Genomic DNA, 22,908 nt, shown 5'->3' on the forward strand with positions numbered 1-22,908 from the left:
ACCACGTAGAGTACATCATAATGTACCTTTAGAAAGAAAGTGTTGCGTACACTTACATTTGTTTGGTTAATAAGGTATTAAAAATATTAAGTTTAATTTTTGTGGAATATATACAAATGAAATACAAGTAAATATAAATGAATATGTATCTTCAACTAATTAGGACTATAAATATCATTATTTAAATGTCATAAATACATATGCAAGAAGTTAGAAATGCCTAAACAAAACGCTCTCATCGAATATCTAAAATCTAGACAATTTACAAAGGGGTTGCTATAGGGCTGTAGGTTATGGAGGTGTTTTTTTATTATTAAAAATCGTATCATTTGTATTGTGAAAACAGGTGGTTCATTTTCAATATTTTAGCAAAATCAAGAAAGCATCGAAGAACAGTTTCAAGTACGTTGTTTTCAGTATCAACATCATCTTACAAAAAGAAATGCTACACCACCACAATAAGAATTACTTTTTGCTTTTTTGTGTTTTTCCAAATTATGAATTGCCGTTGAGGTACCCAAGGACTGGTACCTAGCTGTGAAGGCAACATCCGGTCTTTGGGTCTGCTATATTTTTATAGTTTGTTTACAGGTAAAATTATCTGAGTTTTTGGTTTTGATAAGTTAGAAAGTCGGAACTAGGTGGAAATATTATTCCTGGCACACCAACACCATAAAGTACCTGTCCTTTTTTTACATCATAAAAATTATGAGTTAAAAAATTGTAAACCACAATATTGGTTTTTACCTTTCTTGTGTATTGTAATAAAATATAACCATTCAGGTACCACATGAATGATCTAGTTTTTGAGTTTGTTACACTCGTAGTCTTATTGTATAATTTACGGAAAATTTCGCGAAAACCCTTTGGAATAGTTGCAGGTAGCGTAATTTTTTAACAAAATTCATTTTTTGCAATCTATATATGCAGAGAACCCCCGCAAATGCTATTTAGTTCATTTTTAAACGTTGAGTGAAACTAATAATAAAATGCCAAGACCAACAAATATTGTTCTTCATGATATGTTCAGTACAAACGAATCAAATCAAACAGTGTGCAATTTATAAAATTGTGTCAACAATGTTTTAAATTGGCATTCCGCAAATTTAGAGCGACATTTGAAAATTGTGCATCCCGATTTGTATGCGAACTATATTGATCAAAAACGGGAAAACTTAAAAGAAAAAAGAGTCATCAAAGTATTATTAAAAAAAAGTGTGAATCCAAAAAACATTGAAAAAGCATTGGTGGAACTATTTATAAAAAATGGACGTCCTTTACATATGGCCGAAGATAAAGCCTTCAAAGTTCTTATAGAACCTGTTTTAAGTGTACTCGGGATAACTGTAAATGAACATAACGTAATGGAACGAATTATCGCTTTCTCAAAAAATATTAAAACGGAAATCTCAAACGATCTTAAAGGGATATTATTTTCCCTTAAGATGGATGTCGCAACAAGGCTGGACTTAAGTATGCTGGGTATTAATGTTCAGTACATTAAACATGGTAAAATCGTTGTTAAAACGTTGGCTATAAAGGAGCTTAGATCAAGTCACACTTCTGAATATTTAAAAACAGTTATACTGGATGTTCTAAAGGAATATGATGTTGATATACGTAATATTTTAACTATTACAACCGACAACGGATCAAATATGCTCAAAACTGTACGAATCCTGAACTGTGAAATGCAATTGTCGATAAATAATGATGCCGTGGATTTCGAAGAAGATGAAGATGATATCGATTGCCGAATAGCTATTGACACAATTGAATCAATTGATTTCAACATCTCATCAACACAATTACTAGCATTCGTTGTGGTGCTCACACTCTCCAACTGTGTGCAAACAATGTTCTGAAACAGTCGGCAGTAAAAGACAATGTCGATAAGATACGATTCGTGGTAAAAAAACTTAGAAGTAAAACGATTTTAAATTTTCTAAGAAGTGAACTCTACAAAAAACCTATCATTGATTGTGCAACACGTTGAAATTCAACATATAAAATGATTGAAAGATGCCTGGAAATGAAGGAAATTATAAATACACTAAGCAAGGATTATCCTGATTTATTTCTTGAATCTGAAGAATGGTCTTTCGCAACTGAATTCTTGGGACTATTTAAACCTATTTACAATGCTACCATTAAGTTACAAAGCGAACAGTTGTGCTATAGTGAACTATACATTATTGTTATGGATATAACATTTCAAATTGACGCTTTACCGGATAGCAACATGAAAACCCTTCTCAAGGAGTCCTTGAAGATAAGAAAGGATAAACTTTTAGAAAATGAACTGTTTAACGCAGCTGTGTTCTTGGATCCACGAATCAAAGTATGCTTAACCTGCGAACAAAAACAAAGGGCGAAGAACTACATACTATCGTTATATAAACGCATGAACTCAACAGAAGGTTAGTTTGCTTAAGTAAACCAGAACAATGCCTATTTATTTATATCATTCATCTTTTATGTTTCAGAACACAATACAAGTCACCCAATATTAGAGGAAGCTCCATCACCGAGTAGACCAGATGCAGCCAAATCTTTTTCCGATTATCTGCAAATTATAGATCCTACCACAGAAATTCCGAGTTCATCTAATTTACATAATTTAGAAGCTGATTTTGCCAATTATGAGCGGCAATCAAGATTGCCACTAAATGAAAATATAATAGCATTTTGGAACTCTCAGAAAACCATCATCAGTGAGATTGCTAATATTGTACAGGCAATACCGTCAACCCAAGTAAGCGTGGAACTCTTATTTTCTGCTATGAAGTACATATTATCTGATCAGCGCAACCGCATGTCAGCAACAAATCTTGAACATATATTAATGGTAAAAGTTAATGGGGATTTCAATTATGAAAGTTGAGCTTTCTCCTGTTAAATTCTATTTTCTTTAGTATGTTAATATTTTTTATATTCGTTAATCTAATATATAAAAGGCAATGTGCGTATGTTAGTATGTTTGTTTGTTTGTATGTTTGTATGTTTGTATGTTCCGAATAGACTCAAAAACGGCTGAATAGATTTTCTTGAAAATTTCAGATAATGTACTGGGAACACCGGTGGTGAAAATAGGCTATATATTTTTTTGAATGGTCGTCGCGGAAGTGAAATATCGCGGTCATCCCAAATTATTCAAAAATGTATTATTTCAGATAATATACCTAATTTTAGTAAGCTTGACTACAAAACCGCTAAAACACTGGCTTCAATATGTGAGATAACGCGGTCAACGCCATATTTTGGAATACAGTAAAATCCCGATGACTTGAGATGTCACTATATAGAAATTCCGAAAACTCGATTGGGAAATCTTATGAAATTTTGTATGTGGAGTTTTTAGGTCTGAGAATAGGTCGTAATCTATTTTTTTATCCCGCTAAGTGTAGTGAGCGGTGGTCCTCCCCACAATTTTTTTAAGAAAACCGCGAAATTCAACATACGCTTTAATATATTGTTTACAAATTGTTTGCAATGCTATGGTAATTACAGTCTTGACCCTGAATGGTCGTCGCGGAAGTGAAAATCGCGGTCATCCCAAAATTTTCAAAAATGTATTATTTCAATTAATTAGAACTGTCGTAAGCTGTTTTTATAGTGACCGGTTGTCCTCCCCCACAATGTTTTTAAGAAAATCTAAAATCTTTGATATTTTTGAACGTATTGTTTACAGATTGTTTTCCTTGAATGATCGCGGTCATCACAAAGTTTTCAAAAATGTATTATTTCAATTAATATACATAATTTGAGTAAGCGTGACACAAAAATGATATAAACACTAGCTTGAACAAGTAGGATAGCGCGGTCGTGAGCTATTTTAATACGGCTAAGTGTAGTGACCGGAGGTTCTCCTTCAATTTTTTTTTTTTTTAATCTGAAGTCCTTGATATTTTTGAACGTATTGTTTACAGATTGTTTGCAATACTACTGTAATTACTGTCTTGACCCTGAATGGTCTTCGCGGAAGTGAAATATCGCGAAAAGTGAAATATCGCGGTCATCACAAAATTTGCAAACATTTATTATTTCAGATAATATACATAATTTTGTAAGCATGCCTAAAAAACGCTATAAACGCTGAACACTAAACAATAAGTGGAACAGCGCGATCAACTCCACATTTTGGAATACAGTAAAATCCGTATAACTTGAGATGTCACAAGATCGAAATTCCAGAAAGATCCATTGGAAATCAGACAAAGTTATTGATATACAATACAATATCATCATTGGAATCAGAATACCGCGATCGTGTTGGATTTTTGAAAATATTATAATTACGGATAAAATCTCAAAATGTGGGAAGTGAAACTTCATGAGAATTGATTTCAGTCCTTGGAATAGCTAGGTAAAGATACATTTTTTAAATACAGCAAAATCTCGATAATAACAACTACAATTTATAGAAGTAATTTTTTTATGAAATACATAAATGTTGCCATACATATCCCGAAGGAACATACATTTCGCTGAGGGGTATTTTACCACTATTGCATATAGAGCGCGAAGAAAAAAAGCGTTACGTTCGATCGGCCTGAATGAGGTTAAATCCACAAAAAATAGCGAAAATCAGGTGCCACCGTTCTATGGGAGCTATATCAAAACGAGGACGTATACTGAACAGAGGCTATATCTCTGAACTATCGAAAATCGGTAGGTACTGTTTTATGGGAGCTATATCAAAACGTGAACCTATTACTGTTACATACCGAGCGCAAATAAAAAGGCGTGTCTTTCGGTCGATACGAATATTTATGCCCTCCTCTTTAAAATATATTAAAACCAGATTTCAGCCATTTCGGTGTGATAATGATGTTAAACCCTCAAAAATAGCGAAAATCAGCCGGTACCGTTCTATGGGAGCTATATCAAAACGTGGACCTATACCAACAATTCTTTGCAGTAATAATTACGACCCCAACCGAGACCAACAATCCAATATATAGCAATGTTAATTGACGTGCACCGACTATTATATGTGGGTCACAAAGTGCTTTAAACTGTCGATTTATGGTGAAGGGTATAATAAAAGAGATTTTATATCTTAAATTTGGGGGATACCATTATATGGAATTTATGTCAAAACATTGATTTATATTATGAAGTTTCTAGAGGGATGCCTAATTATGGGTGTATCAATACTGGATAGATAACTAAAGTTTACACGGAGAACCCAAACAACGGGCCAGCAACGCGGACCGGGTCAGCTAGTTTTTTATAAAATAAATAAATGTTTTCATATTTACTGGTTAAATATAAATATAGTTACTTTTGTATTTTATTTATACGATATTCACTCTTATTTTTATGGTTGCATTTTTCCTCATGCCATTCATATTTTATATTTCTTTATAAACATCACTCAGGTGTACGCAACCTCTTTATAAACATCACCCAGGTGTACGCAAGCTCTATTTATTTTTTAGGGTGCATAATGATGTACGCTACGTGGTTTTTTAATGTAAATGCAACATTTATAACGTACGTACCCAACCATTTCGGTTGGGTACGTGGTTGTTACTTTACAATGGTGGTTGCGTACCAAACATGTACGCTACGATTTTCGTTAAAGTTTGTGTACATGTACGGTACCTTATCGTAGTGTAACTTTTCATGCTAGGTACGCTACAAAACGTTATTGTACGGTACCTTAGTGTAAGTTTTCGAACGCTGGTCGTAAGACACCACTTGTGGAGAAGTTTTTCAAGGCTGAAATACTCAGAAAATGTCGCCAACATTACTAAGGGGTATTTTGCCACCGTTGAAAAATGTTTGATGTTGCCCGGCTTCTGCGTGCAAGGCGGGCGTGCATACCATTGCACCACGGTGACACCCACCCAAATATAGCTAAAACCCTCAATGTAAGTAGTATGGGAGGTTACCAAAACATGGATCTACGTTGACAATTTTTAATGGAGAAGTTTTGTGACCACTGCGAACCTGAAATGTCAAATTGTAGCCACGGTGCGCTTGAAGCAACTTTAAATGGAAGGTGCTTACACCTGGGAAGTTTTTTCGGATTCTGAAACTACAATGTCCATAGATGAGAAAAATCAAAAAACAAAAAAAAACCGATGGAGAGCTTTTTAAATAAATCGCGATTCAAGTCGGCATTTTTAAGGGTTTTAGGTTTTCACCATTTTGCTTGAAAACTGCAGGTCCTATCGAAATGGGACGAAAGAAAATGTTGTAGTTATGAAAATTCTCTACAAGACTGACATTTATGGTATTTTCGTAGATTTTATCGTTTTGAGATGTAGAAGTTCAAATTGGGTCAATGCACTGGCCATTCGGATAGGACTTGAGGTTTTCAAGCAAAATCCTGAAGACCTGAGAAAAGAATCTGAATGAATGATCTGAACTTCTGTATCACAAAAACGGTAAAACCTACGAAAATAATATGCAGGTCAATCTTGTACAGAATTTGCACTGCTACTACACTGCTGGGACTTGCGGTTGCCAAGCAAAATCGAGAAAACCTAAAAAAACTAAAAATGTGAACCAGCGATTTTTCTTGTTTTTGGATTTTTTTCACATATGAACATTGCTGTATCAAAATTCGCAAAAAGTTCCGAGGTGTAAGCGGTTTTCACTTAAAGTTATTTAAGGCGCACCATGTATAACATTGTTTTATAAGGCAGAGTTACAGTCAATACATTGCACAGTGGATCCACTTGTATGGAGAAAGTGGCCAAAAATATTTAGAGTGTAAAAATCAAGCCAATGCGCCGGTTACAGCTTTGTGCTGCTGCAAGGGGTGTTTTAAGAAACCACGAGCGTAAAATTCTCCTCTTTTCCCTCTGGAGGGGGTATACGGTAAGACTTGCTTTATGCTGTTAATACAAAATGACCTTTGTTCAGGTGCCGATTATTTTATGATGCAAAAATAGGCTTGGGGAAACAAAACAATCTCCAAAACAACACAACATCCAACCAATTTAGCGGATTAAAAAAATCTACATTTTTGTCTGAAAATTGGTAAAATTTTTAATATAGATCTTATAGCGTTCTTCCTGGAAGGCACGTACCGCCAACGTAAGGCAAATTTGGAAGAAGATTTCTTCATCTTACCACTGATGCCAATAATGTTAATATACATATGTGGTCAGATAACAAAGTTATACGCTAATATATCCATAGAAACCCTATTCTAGGGCAGCTTTAGTCAGCGACCCACCATTTATAGTCTGGCACAGATGGCAGCTGATTTTAATACTGAATAATCTTAAACCCACCGTGGTGCAATGGTATGCACACCCGCCTTGCACGCTCAAGGTCGTGGGATCGATTCCCAGGCCAGGCAACATCAAATTTTCAACGGTGGCAAAATACCCCTCAGTGATGTTGGCGACATTTCCTGAGTATTTCAGCCTTGTAAAACTTCTCTACAAGTGTTGTGTCCCAATTAAAACTTGTATCTCTCAATAACGGTAAAACCTCCGAAATTATCATAAAGGTCAATCTTGTAGAGAATTTTCATAGCTACAACAATTTCTCCAGTTCCATATCGATAGGACTTGCGGTTTTCAAGCAAAATCGTGAAAACCTTAAAAAACCCTAAAAATGTCAACTTAAATCGCGATTTATTTAAAAAGTGCTTCTATGAACATTGTAGTTTCAGAATCCGCAAACACTTGCCAGGTGTAAGCACCTTCCATTTAAAGTTGCTTCAAGAGCACCGTATAGCTAATTCGGAAATTCTCAAAATACCGAAAATCGGGAGGTACTGCTACTTGACCTGCCTAAGGAAAAAACATACTCGGTTGCTAGGGATGGACGCTAGAGTGATTACAGTGGACGGACATGGCTAGATCGACTCAGAATTTAATCCTGATCAAGAATATATACATGGGGATTTCTGAGTGAAATGAGACACTTTAGCAAAAAGTGGTTTTTGATTTACTTTATTTTTTGCTGTGTTGATGCCGCCGATCAGCTAAACTTTTCAGTATATTTTGTGATTTTTTTGACTAACGGTTCCGGATTTCGCGCCTTGAAATAGTCGAATTCTGTAAAAACTATATGCAAAAAAATACTCATAACTTCTTTAATATTTGTCCAAAATAGTAATTATTGGAATCCCACTGCTAAAAAGGACTTACAATTTTTGTAAAAAATCATAGTTTAATACAAAAAAAAAAAAAAAAAAAAAAAGAAACCTCGCCATCAGGGTTTCTTGCCTCTGTATGTATCTTGCAGGAATAGACTGAAATACGATTTTTCTTCGCCTGCTCCTCGGTATTCCTTTTCCATGGCAAGCGATGATTCAGATTTGTACCAAGATATTTAAGGTGGCTGGGATTCGGTAATTTTGAGCTTTCTGATACAACTGACAAGACGGTGTACCAGAAAAGCTTGCATAAACTCAGCCACTTATCAGCACTAATATATCATCGCCTAAGTTTTCAAATTATTATTAGTTTTCAAATGGCCGACGTACCTCTGTTAACGAATTGATAATCCTGCTTTTCAGCATCTCATCAATACATTTCACTAGAATGGAGGAAATTCCTGTTTTTTACGATAAACACAGACAACTCTTAAAAATCTCATCCAGAATCGTTAAAACCACGCGATAGTGATTTGTAAGACTGAAGGCTATTAATCACCGTTTGGAGTATTGGGAGACAAGTTAATCAGTCTATCATCTGTTCATTCTCTTCAGTTCGAATTTGATTGTGTCTTACTCTATACCGGAAACCATCAAAGTCCTCGAAACCCGGGAAATATAGCCCTGATAACAGATCGAGAGTCCAGGAACTATCGCTCCCCTTAATACCACCTATGGATTTGGGATCCTTTGATAGTATCTAACGAAACCTTTTAGCTTATTTAACTCCCTCTATAGACTCACTTAAACTGACACACGACTATCACTTATCTTTCTTGATTTCACTCGTGTACTTATTGACCTTGTAGGCATCTCAATCAGCACTGAGTTTCGTCTTACTGGTATTATTTCAGGATCTATTAGCTGTATAACGAAGATGAGCTAGTTGTTTATTCCAGCAAACCGGTTGAGATTTATTCCCGGATAATTTTTTGAAGCTAATATGTAAGATAATCTTCAATAAATCAACAATTCAACTTAAATTCGACATAGGTCCATGTTTAGGTATAGCCCGCATATAAGGGTACCTTCCGATTTTCGGTATTTTGAGAGTTTTAGAACTAGGTCTTATTCGACATTTAAGATTCCTAGGGGTCACAACACTGCTCCACCAAAAACTGTAAATATAGGTTCATGTTTAGGTATAGCCCAAATGTAACGATACCTCCCGATTTTCAGTATTTTTGAGAGTTTTAGCTACAATTTTTAATCGAACTCGATCTTATTCGACATTTAAGGTTCATAGCGGTCACAAAACTACTCTACCAAAAACTCAACATAGGTCCATGTCTTGGTATAGCTCCCATACAACGGTACCTCCCGATTTTCGTATTTTAAGGGTTTTAGCTAAAATTTTTAACCGAAATAGATGTAATTCGACATTTAGAGTTCTTAGAGGTCACAACACTACTCCACCAAAAACTGTCAACAAAGATCCATGTTTAGGTATATCCCTCATATAACGGTACCTCTGGATTTTTGGAATTTTGAGAGTTTTAGCTAAAATTTTTAACCGAACTAGATCTTATTCAACATTTAAGGTTCTTAGGGGTCACAACACTACTCCACCTAAAATTGTCGAGATAGGTCCATGTTTAAAATAGGACCCATATAACGGTAGCTCCCTGTTTTCGATATTTTGAGGGATTTAGCTACAATTTTTAATCGAACTAGATGTAATTCGATATTCAAGGTTCTTAGGGGTCACAACCTTACTCCACCAACCTTAGTCTACAACACTATTCCACCGAAAACTGTCAACATAGGTCCATGCCTTGGTATAGCTCCCATACAACGGTACCTCCCGATTTTCAGTATTTTAAGGGTTTTAGCTGAATTTTTTAATCGAACTAGCTGTAATTTGACATTTAAGGTTCATAGGGGTCACAACACTACTTCCCCATATAACTGCATATATTTAGGGTTATCAGGGGTCACAACACTACTCCACCGAAAACTGTCAACATAGGTTAATGTTTAGGTACAGCCCAAATGTAACGGTACCTCCCGATTTTCGGTATTTTGAGAGTTTTAGCTACAATTTTAACCGAACTAGATGTAATTCGACATTTTAAGTTCTTAGGGATCACAACACTATTCCACCAAAAATTGTCAACATAGGTCCATGTTGAGGTATAGCCCCCATAAAACGGTACCTCCCGATTTTCGGTATTTTGAGAGTTGTAGCTACAATTTTTAACCGAACTAGATGTAATTCGACTGTCGAGGCTCGACCTAAAAGCGTTGCTAACTCTACCGGTGGGCCAACCCCTATGGATATTGAGACTGTCGATGGCCAACTAATCAATATCGATAATTAGAACATCGATTATTAATTATTTTATTTTCCATCTCTTGCTTACTTACGAACCAGTGTCGTGAAGTGTAAGATCGTCTTGATCCTTTTTTCAAACCCAAACAAAACCAACCCCCAAACAATAAAACTAAAATCTGTCGACCTTGGCAGTAATTGTGAATATTTTAAATATTTTCTTTTATTTTTATTGTGCCAATAACCTCACAGTGAGTATAAAGCGTATACGTCTTGTGTTCGTTTTTTCGTATTTGCTGTGTTGCTTTAGTTGTTGTCTTTACCGCCAACAACAAACCTCTAGACCTTAAATTACGCCTGTAATTTAAAGTCAAAATTGCAGATCCTTCGTCCTTTGGAGGAAATCTGTACATGGTCCTTCGAGCCTTAAAACAAACTAGCGGCCTAGATTTGCCATTTTTTAACTCATATCTTTGATTTAATTTTCAAAGAAATTCTCTTTGCTATTTGTGTTAAAATTCAAAGCTGTCTTCTTCTTCACTCGAAAATACTGCAAAGCTCAACACTAACACAAATAAAAATAAAAATCAAAATTGTTTTGCAGCCAAAATTAAAAAGAAAATTTATTTATTAATTTATTTAATTTATTAATACATTTGTGGTAATTTTTATAATAAAATATTTAATTCCACAGTTTAATATATTTCTTTAATAAATTTCACGGACAGACATATTGTGTGTTTGTTTATATTAGTGAAATATTTTTTCCGAGTACCAATTACTAAGTACCCTTGAGTGCCTTTAAACGATAGTTCAGTTAGAGAAAAACGTAGAGGCCGGTGTACAGTAACCGTAACAAAACGTAACATAACGTAACGTACGTAACGCAAGTAAATACATTCTAATTGAATTTCATATCATTGCATTTCATTTTTACTATTAAAAAATAATAATAATAAAGATAAAATAATAATAAAAATAATAACAAATAAACTATCAGTAAAATATAAAATAAAATAAATAATAATAAAAATAAATTCATAGTGGACTTTACTCCCAAAGTTTAAAAAATAAACTTCCAAGGAGTATATTATAAAAAGCTATTAAAGCCAAAAGTATAATTATTGGAATAACTTGATTTTCTTTATTAAAAGAACTTTCAAAGTTATAAAAAGGCAAATAGTGCTAATAAAACATAAAAACATATATAAAATAAATTTCAAATAATTCAATAAAATAAAAAATAAAGTAATAACTAAATCAATAATACAATAATAATATAAAAAAAATAGTAAAATGGAATCAACGATTTGCGCAAGGTTCGAATACGAACTAGACAATTTGGTGGAAACGTGTATAAACATATTAAACAGTCCAGAAAATGATTTTTCAGAATCACTAATAGAAACAAAATTAGAGTCAATCGACGAGGATTGGCATAACGTTCGAAGCGCTTTTGAGAGCGTCTATCTGTCCGACAACAAGGCAATTGACGATGAGCATAGAAAGAAAGCCAAAGAAGATTTAACGTCCGCTCGGGACAAATATCAATCAACCAAGGCTAGTTTAATGGAAATGTTGAAAAAGAAGAGAAATGTTTCTAATACATCGGTGAGGGAAGACACTACAAATCCATCATTATTCCATAGCTCAGTCATGTATCCTCCAAATACAACTTTTGATTTGTCTGAGGTGTGCATTAAAGTGCCACCTTGCGACACTAAAGACTTCTACGGAAGCTACGAAGAATGGCCCACATTTAGGGACATGTTTATGGCAATATATGGTACTCACGTTAAACTAACAGCGGCTCAAAAACTATATCACCTAAAAAATAAAACTAAAGGTGAAGCTGGCAGGATAGTAGACAGATTCCCATTGTCAGATTTAAACTTTACTTTGGCATGGGATGCATTAAAGAAACGCTATGAGAATAAACGAGTTTTAGTCGATAACCAACTCAAACTTCTTTTCGAAATTGCGCCAGCAAAGTCCGATAATAGTGAGGACATAAAACGGATCCAAACAACAATTAGCGATTGCTTAGCTATATTAAACGCTCACGAAATTAGTGTGAACCAGTGGGATCCAATTTTAATTTATTTATGTTCCTCTAAGCTTCCAATAGAGACAGTAACGCAATGGGAACAATCACTTGAATCCCACTCCGAGTTGCCAAAATGGTCTCAGATGGAAGATGTTCTCATAAATAGGCATCAAGTATTAGAAAGAATTGATCGCCTTAAATTGCATTCAGCTCCACAACATTCACATTTCGAGTATGGAGCTCACACGAACAGTTCAAACGTAATGAATTTAAATCGATGTGCGTTATGTAGAAAAAACCATATGTTAAGAAACTGTCCAAGGTTTAACAGCATGTCTGTGGCTCAAAGAGTTGAATTGGTAAAAGAAAAACGAATTTGTAACAATTGTTTAACGAGTGGACATATTAGTCAAGAATGTGTCAGTATGCACAGGTGTATGCATTGCAAGAAGAGGCATCATACAAAGCTGCATTTTAATAATATGTCACAATCGACCGCTAACAACGTAGCGAGTGGTTCAAACAATTATTCTAGAACACAAACAAATCGACAAACAGAAACACATTTTACTACCAGTGAGTCACAGACTGAATTCCCAACATCTTCGAGGGCAGTTTCTACTTCAAATGTTCAAACAATGGCCACAATTAATAATGATGATGTTATGCTACCAACAGCCTTAGTGCAAATTAGGTATTCTGGGCAAAACTTCACGGTAAGAGCGCTGTTAGATTCAGCTTCAAAAAGAACCTTTTTAACTAGTAGAATAGTAAAACGTCTGGGGATTAAAACAAAGGCCGCAGACTTCCAAATAAGTGGTCTGAGTGGTACAATAGTTACCAATGCAAACAAATCTTGCGTCATAACACTATGTTCTGATAAGAAAGCGTTTGAGCTGGAAGCAGAAGTAATAGTAGTTAGAAATCTTACGAGCTTACTTCCAACTAGATCCCTTCCAAACACAGATCTAAGCGAAGTTAATGATTTAAAACTTGCTGATCCCGGGTTTGCGGTGTCAGCACAAATAGACATGGTGATGGGAAGTGATATACTTCCATCCATATTACTTAATGGTATGCGAAAGAACATTTTAGGCAATATGATTGCACAAAATTCCATCTACGGATGGTACATATATGGTCCGATAAACTACAACAATATTACATTGGCTACAGTCGAGGTTTCGTCCAATTCAGAAGAAGAAGACATTAGTACATTACTTAGGAGATTCTGGGAACAAGAGGAAGTCGAACGGGCTCCTATCCCTACAGAATCAGAAGAGTATTGTGAGCAGTTATACAAGGAAACAACGCACCGTCGTTCGGACGGAAGATATCTAGTCAAACTGCCATTTAGAAAAGAATTTCCTCAATCCATGTTTTTAGAATCGTCTCGGTTCATAGCTTTACGGCAATATGAGAACATGGAAAATAGATTGAACAAAGATAGAAACCTGGCTAAAACTTACAGAGAAGTTCTAAACGAATATATCGAATTAGGACATATGAAACGTTGTAATTCGAAAGAAGTCAAAACAGACTCGAAATACTATTCCTACTACCTACCGCATCACGCTGTATTTCGACCGGAAAGCACTAGCACAAAGGTTAGAGTAGTGTTTAATGGCTCATGCAAAACAAAAAGTTCGTTTTCATTGAACGATGTCTTGTATCCTGGCCCAATTTTACAAAATGAACTAACATCAGTAATTTTAAATTGGCGCCTTTATAAATATGTTTTCAACGGTGACATTGAGAAAATGTACCGACAGACAAGAATACATAGATTTAGAAAGTGGGAAAACAGTTTCTCATCGAAGTACTTTACGTACTTTGAACCCTATCATAGATCACGAGGGTCTTCTGAGAGTAAACGGTCGTTTAGCAAAGTCTAATATGACACATGACGAACGATGCCCCATAATAATACCAACGGATTCGCACTTCTGTGAACTCTTCCTCAAATTTATTCACGACACTTTATTACACGCTGATATCCAGCTAATGATGGCGACAATCCGAAATCAGTTCTATATACCTCGACTGAGAAGAACTGTAAAGAAATTTGTGCATAATTGTTTAGTGTGCGTAAGGCACAAACAAAACGTAAAGTCTCAAATTATGGCAGCATTGCCACCAGAACGCTCAACGCTAACGTTGCCTTTCACGTACACGGGTGTGGACTTCGCGGGTCCTTTTCAAGTAAAGTCGGGGAACCTCAAGAATTCTCCATATCAAAAGGCATATGCATGTGTCTTTGTATGTTTTGCAACAAAGGCGATCCATTTAGATTCGTGCACCAGTTTAACGTCTGATGCATTTTTAGCATAGGTCGCTGGTTCATATCCGGCTCGAAGGACCAAAAAAAAAAAAAAAAAAAAAAAAAACATGTACAGATTTCCTCCAAAGGACGAAGGATCTGCAATTTTGACTTTAAATTACAGGCGTAATTTAAGGTCTAGAGGTTTGTTGTTGGCGGTAAAGACAACAACTAAAGCAACACAGCAAATACGAAAAAACGAACACAAGACGTATACGCTTTATACTCACTGTGAGGTTATTGGCACAATAAAAATAAAAGAAAATATTTAAAATATTCACAATTACTGCCAAGGTCGACAGATTTTAGTTTTATTGTTTGGGGGTTGGTTTTGTTTGGGTTTGAAAAAAGGATCAAGACGATCTTACACTTCACGACACTGGTTCGTAAGTAAGCAAGAGATGGAAAATAAAATAATTAATAATCGATGTTCTAATTAGCGATATTGATTAGTTGGCCATCGACAGTCTCAATATCCATAGGGGTTGGCCCACCGGTAGAGTTAGCAACGCTTTTAGGTCGAGCCTCGACATCGACATTTAAGGTTCTTAGAAGTCACAAAACTACTGTCAACGTAGGTTGATGTTTTGGTATAAACTTCAAATAACAGAATTTCTCAATTTTCGGTATTTAGAAGGATTTAGCTACATTGTTTGGCGAAACTATCCGTAATTTAACATTTTAGGCACAAAATTGTTGCAACAAAATTGTCAACAAAGGTCCACACTTTTATATAAAGGTACCCCTTGATTGAACACATTTTTTAGACTGATGTTGGACAGGAAGGAAACCATTTTAGTTAAGAATATTTTTCATCACTGAAGCTGTCCAGAACCGGAGTTTGTGCAAGTGATGTGTGGCTTGTCCGCAATATTAGTAACCTGTTAAATGTGCGATAGTACCCACCCCGCTCTTTGCAAGCTCCATACTCGTAAGAAATTACCAGGTGTAAGTTCCTTTCATTTAAAGTTGGTTCAGGCGCACCGTGACCAATGTACATAAATGACAGCGGTTTTGTAGCAACCAGGGTTTCGGAGTCGAGCAATTTTGCTGGAGTCGGAGTCTGAGTCGAAAAAAATAACACGACTCCGACTCCGGGCAATTTTTTCTACATTATAGAAATATAACACTAAAATCGGGACACCAAATTTGTTAAAAAAACATTATTTATTTGAAAAGAAATATATAAGAAAACATATAAGCGAACGGTAGTTAGAGGACGATTTACAGGACATTTACTATCCTTTGAAGTCTAGACTTCTTCAATTCTATTCCTCTTCTATGAGCAGACCCTCAGTTATTCTATGAGCAGACCTTGACGTCTTATATGAGAAAGCCCTGAGGTCCTCTATGATAATACCGTTAGGTATTTCATGAGAAGACGTTGAGGTCTTCCATGGGAAGAGATCTTCTTTGCGAAGATCCTGAGGTCTTCTGTGAGAAGACCTTGAGGTATTCTATGAGAAGACCTTGAGGTATTCTATGAGAAGACCTTGAGGTCTTCTATGAATAGACCTTGAAGTCTTTTATGAATAGACCTTGAAGTCTTGTATGTGAAGTGTTCTATGATAAGTCCTTGAAGACCTTGAGGTCTTCTATGAAAAGTTATTGAGGACTTCTATGAGAAGACCTTTTGGTCTTCTATATAAGACCTTGCGGGCTTCTATGAGAAGATCTTGGGATCTTCTATGAGAAGACTCTGAGGTCTTCTATAAGAAGGCCCTGAGGCCTTCCATGAGAAGACCCAGAGATCTCCTTTAAGAAGACCTTGAAGTATTCTAAGGGAAGACCTTGAGGTCTTCTATGAGAAGACATCGGAGTCTTCTATGAGAAGACCTTGAAGTATTCTATGATAAGTCTTTAAAGTCTTCTATGAGAAGACCTTGAAGTCTTTTATGGGAAGACTCTGAGTTCTTCTATGAGAAGACCTTGAGATCTCCTTTGAGAAGACCTTGAAGTATTCTAAGAGAAGGCCTCGAGGTCTTCTTTGAGATGACCTTGAGGTCTTCTATGAGAAGACTTCGGGGTCTTCTATGAGAAGACCTTTAAGTTTTTACGAGAAGACGTTGAAGTTTTCTATGGGAAGACTCTGAGTTCTTCTATGAGAAGACCTTGAGATCTCCTTTGAGAAGTCATTGAAGTATTCTAAGAGAAGGTATTGAGGTCTTTTATGAGAAGACTTCCGGGTCTTCTATGAGAAGAACTTTAGGTCTTTTACGAGAAGTCCCTAAAATTTTCTATGAGAAGAATTTGTGATCCTCTATTGGAAGACCCTGAGCTCTTCTATGAGAAGAACTTGTGGTCTTCTATGAGAAGAACACAAGGTCTGCTCTGAGATGACCTTGAGATCTTCTATAAGAAGAGTTCCATGCGATGACGTGATGTCATGGCATCTTTTACATTGGTTCAAAAGAAGTCCTGAAAGATCCGATTTTTTCATTATCATTTGAACCAATGCAAAGGAAGTCGTGAAAGATCCGGTTTTTTCATCAGCATTTGAACCCATTCCATCGAGACAATAGAGACTAATTTTGTGTTTTTATTTACACACATTTTTCTAAATATATAAGATTAATTATTTACAATAAGGTTGATGTTGTCGGAGACTCGAAATCACAACCAACGTTGTTAAAACTCTCGTCGTAATCATGTCATTCCAAAGGGTTGGTGGAAATGACATGCCAAACCATTGGTGAAAATTACATGCCAAAGCATTGATGAAAATGACATGTCAAAGCATTGGTTTAAATGACATGCTTTGGATCCAAAAATGAATGGAATCTTTTGGGGTCCACGCTCATATAAAATTCATCGATGAAGATGCTAAAAAGATGACATGCCAGATCACTTGCACCCATGATTGAATGACATCTTTGGCATCGAACATTTTGCTGGGGACTTAATCTCTGACACTCCTTGTGCAAGGAAGATTTGCAACCACACCATCGCGGTGCCACCCATTACAATATCAGAGTCTATCACTTTAAAACAATTCTAAAAATCACAAGTAAAAATTATTAAAATATCCACTTGGGTATACCTCTTCCAGATTACGGGATGCATTTACTGTTTATGTTTGGACAATAATTGTATTTTGTTTTCTTTTTATTTTTGCTTAATTAACTAAAGCGATTACATTTGAAATACCCCATTTAACATTTGTAAAATTTTCTTATCGCTTTTAAACAAATTACAGTTGAGGGGGAAAGGGTTAAGGATACAACGCTTCCATTCTACATTTCATAAACAACGTCCAAACGCAAACTGACCAAAAGGCAAGAAAAAGCGTTTAAAACAAAAACAACCAGGACAACAACAATAATTTATATTTCTTGGAAATAAATCTTAAACAATGGCCAGTCTGTCTGTGTGGTCACTTTCTAATTTCAAATGCTTTGCAAGGGTACAGTTTTTACGGCTTATCGCATTTCCATGCCTTTGGGAAATAAGGAAAACAAAAACAAGTTACCATGACAACACACAAACAACCACAACTACAGGATATTTAAAATGTTTTAATTAATTAAATAAAATGTCAAGTGACCACAACTATTACTAATCGTCCATAATATTTGGTTGATAACAAAGTGATGATTTATTGTTTTAATTTTTTTGTTAAAGAAGGAATAACATTGTATGCTTTTGATTTTTTTCTTCAGGGGAGTAAGCGATACACACATATATGTTTTTGCTGTCTGGCGAAGAATGTAGTAGGGAGATGCGTTTTGGCGTGTTAATGTTTTTAAATAATTGACCATTATTTTGTATAAAACCCATGTTGGGTTTTGTTGTGTCAGATCCAGCTCGGATTTTATGGTCCCATCTAAACATGGTTAAATATTGAGTTTTTAAAGAAATTCGGGGCTATATCTCTGAAACCAATGCGAATCTTCTTCTGACCTCTGAAGCAAATTTGTAGATAAGGACAAGAATAAAATATTTGGAGAAATAATGAACTCGAAAAACTACATTTATTGCCTCAAATTTCAAAATATATGCAAAAATTCCACAATTTTTATACATTTCGCACCGTATCTCCAAAACCGTTATTTTTTCTGAATATTTTCTTTTGAATAAATATTCCCTGGAATGTAATACACAACTCCTCAGAACATGTCATTGTTGAAAAATTCCTCTATGCCGTTGTTTTCAGTACATTCTTCAACGACGATTTAATAAAAATGTCAATAATGTAGTGAAATCCGAAATGCGAGAATAAACTGTTGGTGTGAACTGTGTTTGAAATACGTGCTGTAAAGGATATGATGCAAAATACGGCTAAAACAACATGAAGTAAGCATTTTAGAGTTTCAGAATGTTCTAAAGAATTGTTGAGAACTCTATTTGGAAGATTTTTGCAAAAGGTTACTTTGTTCAACTCCCAATAGTTTAGCCGATACTGACCAGAATTTCAGCAATTATGTAAAATTTTCTATATTTTATAGATTTTGATGCCCTAGATGGAGTTTTTCTTATGTGATTTTTTCAAAAGATAAGTTCTACTCGCTTAGGGCTACAATATTGCTAAAGACAGCAAGGCCAAATTCCTTTTCGTTTCTGAGATAAAGGCCAGATAAATGCAAAAAAGTATAGATTTAGCCCGGTTTAGATGAGGCCATAAAATCCGAACTGGATCTGACAGGACAAAACCCTACAAGGGTTTTTGTAGTCTAAATATGTACTTTAAAAAATGCATACTAGAAGTTGTTTGCATTTTCAGTGTTGCATAGTGATATCAACTTGACCCTATAATTTCCACTTGAGTATGAAACACAGGAAGTGACCAGAATTTTATAATTTTTGACAGAGAGGGAGGAGGTTATTGATCTAACTCTCTCCAATCTAGATGACTGTGTCATCAGAAACTGTAAGGTAGTTGACAAATGTACTTCTCGGACCATATGAAGATACTTTTCGAGATCTCTTATGACGGAATCCGACCAATTCTTTATAGAAACCCGAGAAGAATAAATTAGGATATGTACAGAATTAATAAGCTATCAGCTGACGTCTATTGGAAATATGGAAACAGCTGAAGAGCTTAATAGAACTGTGGACAACTTGACAGACGCTCTTATTCACTGTCATAAGGATCCCAGTAAACTATCTTATCCTGGTAAGAAATACTAACCCGAGCAGTGGGACCCATCAAGGCGAGTTTCAATTAATGTAAAAAGTGAAATCAAACACGTCAAGAAAAAGTCTTGGATTATTGTCTGAATAAAATTTAATGAAACTTTTTTCATTTATTTAATGAAGCTCTACGTTGGCTCAAAATCAATGTCAAATTTCATTGATATAACGTGGGATTTTATTCATATTACCTAGCTTTTTCTTTCAGTACATTCAAATTATATAATCTGTGGAAGGATGTTAAAGTCACTTGTATCCCTAAAGCATTAGAGATTAGGAATCATGTGGACACCAGCTCTTTAAGCATTGTGAGTTGTTTTAATGACCCGGTGTCCAAATAATTCCTAGTCTCTACTGTTAAGGGCCTGCTGTAAAGGAAACATGGAAGTTTTAAACTTTACACTAGCAGTTTTTCTTGATGTAGAAGGAGCTTTTATAATGCAAAACTTGATTCGATTAACCTCTTACATAAAAATGTCAATACACCGGAAACCCATCGTCATTTATTAGGAGGATGAGCATGTACCATAGCAGTTAGTTTGGTGTTTCACTCTTAGGTACATCCTGCGGCAGTAACGTTATTCGTTCTTAATTTTCTGTCCTTTCTCCTCTTGCTCGGTACTCTGGCACAAATACGAATGATTTTGAAGAGTTTAACTTGTATCCGCTAGTCGCAGGTTTTTCGTACACCGGGGTTAATCTATATTTGAGATGTTTTAGCCTCTGATAAACTAAAATTTTCCCATCATGTGTAGTTTTATGGCAGCTACAATACAGTGACTCACAGTTTTTTTGTGAGGCTTTTCCCCTGCCATGAGATTCCTTGAGGAAATATCCGCATTACACATTCTCATAACATCCACTACAGCGTTAACTGGACCTTATTTATAAGGAATCCGACCTCCATTCCTAACATACACGATTTGCCACTTACACATTATAAAGTTTTTAATAATAAATACAATAATTTTGGAGAAAACAACAATTCGAATCGATCACAGATTTTATATCTTAGGAAATTAATATACTTCAAGAATGCGATTAATAAAAATATGGACTAGAACAAGAAGGAAATGGCTCCAAAAAGTTCTGAGTTATGTGAGGTTATACAGACTTCGAATTCCAGAAAAACAATTATTATTGAGAGGACCAAAATTTATGAACATTACACGAATTATCGCGATTTTTACTATGGAGCCTAAGTTACAAATGACCGGGAATTAGGAATTATCGGGACATGAATAATCGCTATTCCACTATATTTTCAACATTAAATAACTATAAGACAAATAATATAACACTTATATATGAAAACTACAAACAGCCGTATTCCCGGGAATTTCAAAAAAATTTCCCGGGAAATCCCGTCCGAAAAAAAATCGAGAATTCCCGGGAAATCACGGGTCGGGAATTCCCGACCAGAACCTCTAATCCCGCAATAATTTATCCAAACTTAGCTTAAGTTCGAAAATCCACTCGATCCACTCCTTAGGATACCCCTCACAAAAGTTCAGTTCGGTTTCGAGGATCCTGTGGAAATGTTTACGTGAGCAAGCCCATGCTTTAAATTATACGTTGACCAACTGAAATGATTGTTGGCAATATACTTATATAAAGAAATGATTCCAAATGGTCCACTAGCTAAATTGACTATGTCGGTCCACTCCACTCCATTTATTTTTATACCCTCCACCATAATGTGGAGGGTTTAATGAAATTTGTCATTCCGTTTGTTACACATCGAATTATTCCTCGTAGACCCAATAAAGTATATATATATTCTTGATCAGGGCAAAATTCTAAGTCGCTATAACCATGTCCGTCCGTCTGTTGAAATCAAGATACAGCTCGCAATTATTAAGTTAGAGCTTTGTAATTCTGAAAGAAGTTTCCATTTCTAGGATGCTTGGTATTGCAAATGGCCTATATCGGTCCACATTTTGATATAACCCCCATAGAACGGTGCCACCCGATTTTCGGTATTTTGAAGGTTTTAGCTTCATTATCACACCGAAATGGCTGAAATTTGGTACGTAGTCTTCGTGGCGGGTACAAAACTTTCTCCCAGAATTTAGTCGGTATAGGTCCACGCCTTCATATAGCCCCCATAGAACGGTACCCCCCGATTTTCGGTATCTTGAAGGTTGTGCCTAATTATCACAGCCACCGTGGCGCAATGGTATGCACACCCGCCTTGCACACATAAGGTCGTGGGTTCGATTCCCCGGCCAGTCAACATCAAAACACTTTTCAACGGTGGCAAAATACCCCTCAGTAATGTTGGTGTCTTAAATAAGCCGTTCGGACTCGGCGATAAACTGTAGGTCCCATATCTTTGAGCTAATATGAATCGGGGTGCACTCATCGATATAAGAGAAGTCTCCCTTGTCCCTTATGGAATGTTTGTGGAACAATTACACTGTGCAACACTGGAAATGCAAACAACTTTATATGGGCATTTTCTGAAAGTAAATATTGAGACTACAAAAACCTTAATTGGGTTTTGTGTTCTTAGATCGGGTTTAGATTTTATGGCCTCATCTAAACCGACCTAAAATGAGCCTTTTTTCCCAGTGATCGGACCTTTATCTCCGAAACTAATAAGAATTCTGCTTTGCAGTCTTCGGCAATATTGTAGCCATAAGGTAGTAGAACGTATGTGTCAAACAGATGAACTAGGAAAAGCTGGCATCTAGCGCATCAAATTCGTTAAAATATAAAAAAGTTAACATAATTTCTGAAATTCCGGTCAGTAGCAACTAATCTGTTGGGAGTTGAACTAAGTAATCAGTCTAAAAAATATTCCAAATAATGTGACGATCAATTCTTCTGAACATTCTGAAACTCTAAAATGGTTATTTCACGTTGTTTAAGGGGTATTTCATAACATACCTTTTTCAAAACTTATTTCAAACAATGTTCACACAGACTGTTAATTCTCATGTTGGGGATTTCAATGAGTTTTTGAAATATTTACCAAATTGTTGTTGAAAAATTTGCTATAAACA

The 22,908-nt window shown here is 35.5% G+C and overlaps 1 protein-coding gene across 1 annotated transcript in view; it reads left to right on the forward strand.

Moving 5' to 3' along the window:
• The first annotated feature begins 2,011 nt into the window (after positions 1–2,011).
• Positions 2,012–22,908, forward strand: part of LOC141398275 (zinc finger BED domain-containing protein 4-like) — a 153,471-nt gene continuing 132,574 nt past the window's right edge. Inside the window, exons 1-2 of the mRNA XM_073975581.1 lie at positions 2,012–2,420; positions 2,487–2,649. Coding sequence (XP_073831682.1) covers positions 2,012–2,420; positions 2,487–2,649 — 572 coding nt within the window. The remainder of the gene's footprint in view (positions 2,421–2,486; positions 2,650–22,908) is intronic.

Source organism: Musca autumnalis, unplaced genomic scaffold (genome assembly GCF_047663935.1).
Source record: "Musca autumnalis isolate F117 unplaced genomic scaffold, ASM4766393v1 scaffold_1, whole genome shotgun sequence".
Taxonomy (NCBI): domain Eukaryota; kingdom Metazoa; phylum Arthropoda; class Insecta; order Diptera; family Muscidae; genus Musca; species Musca autumnalis.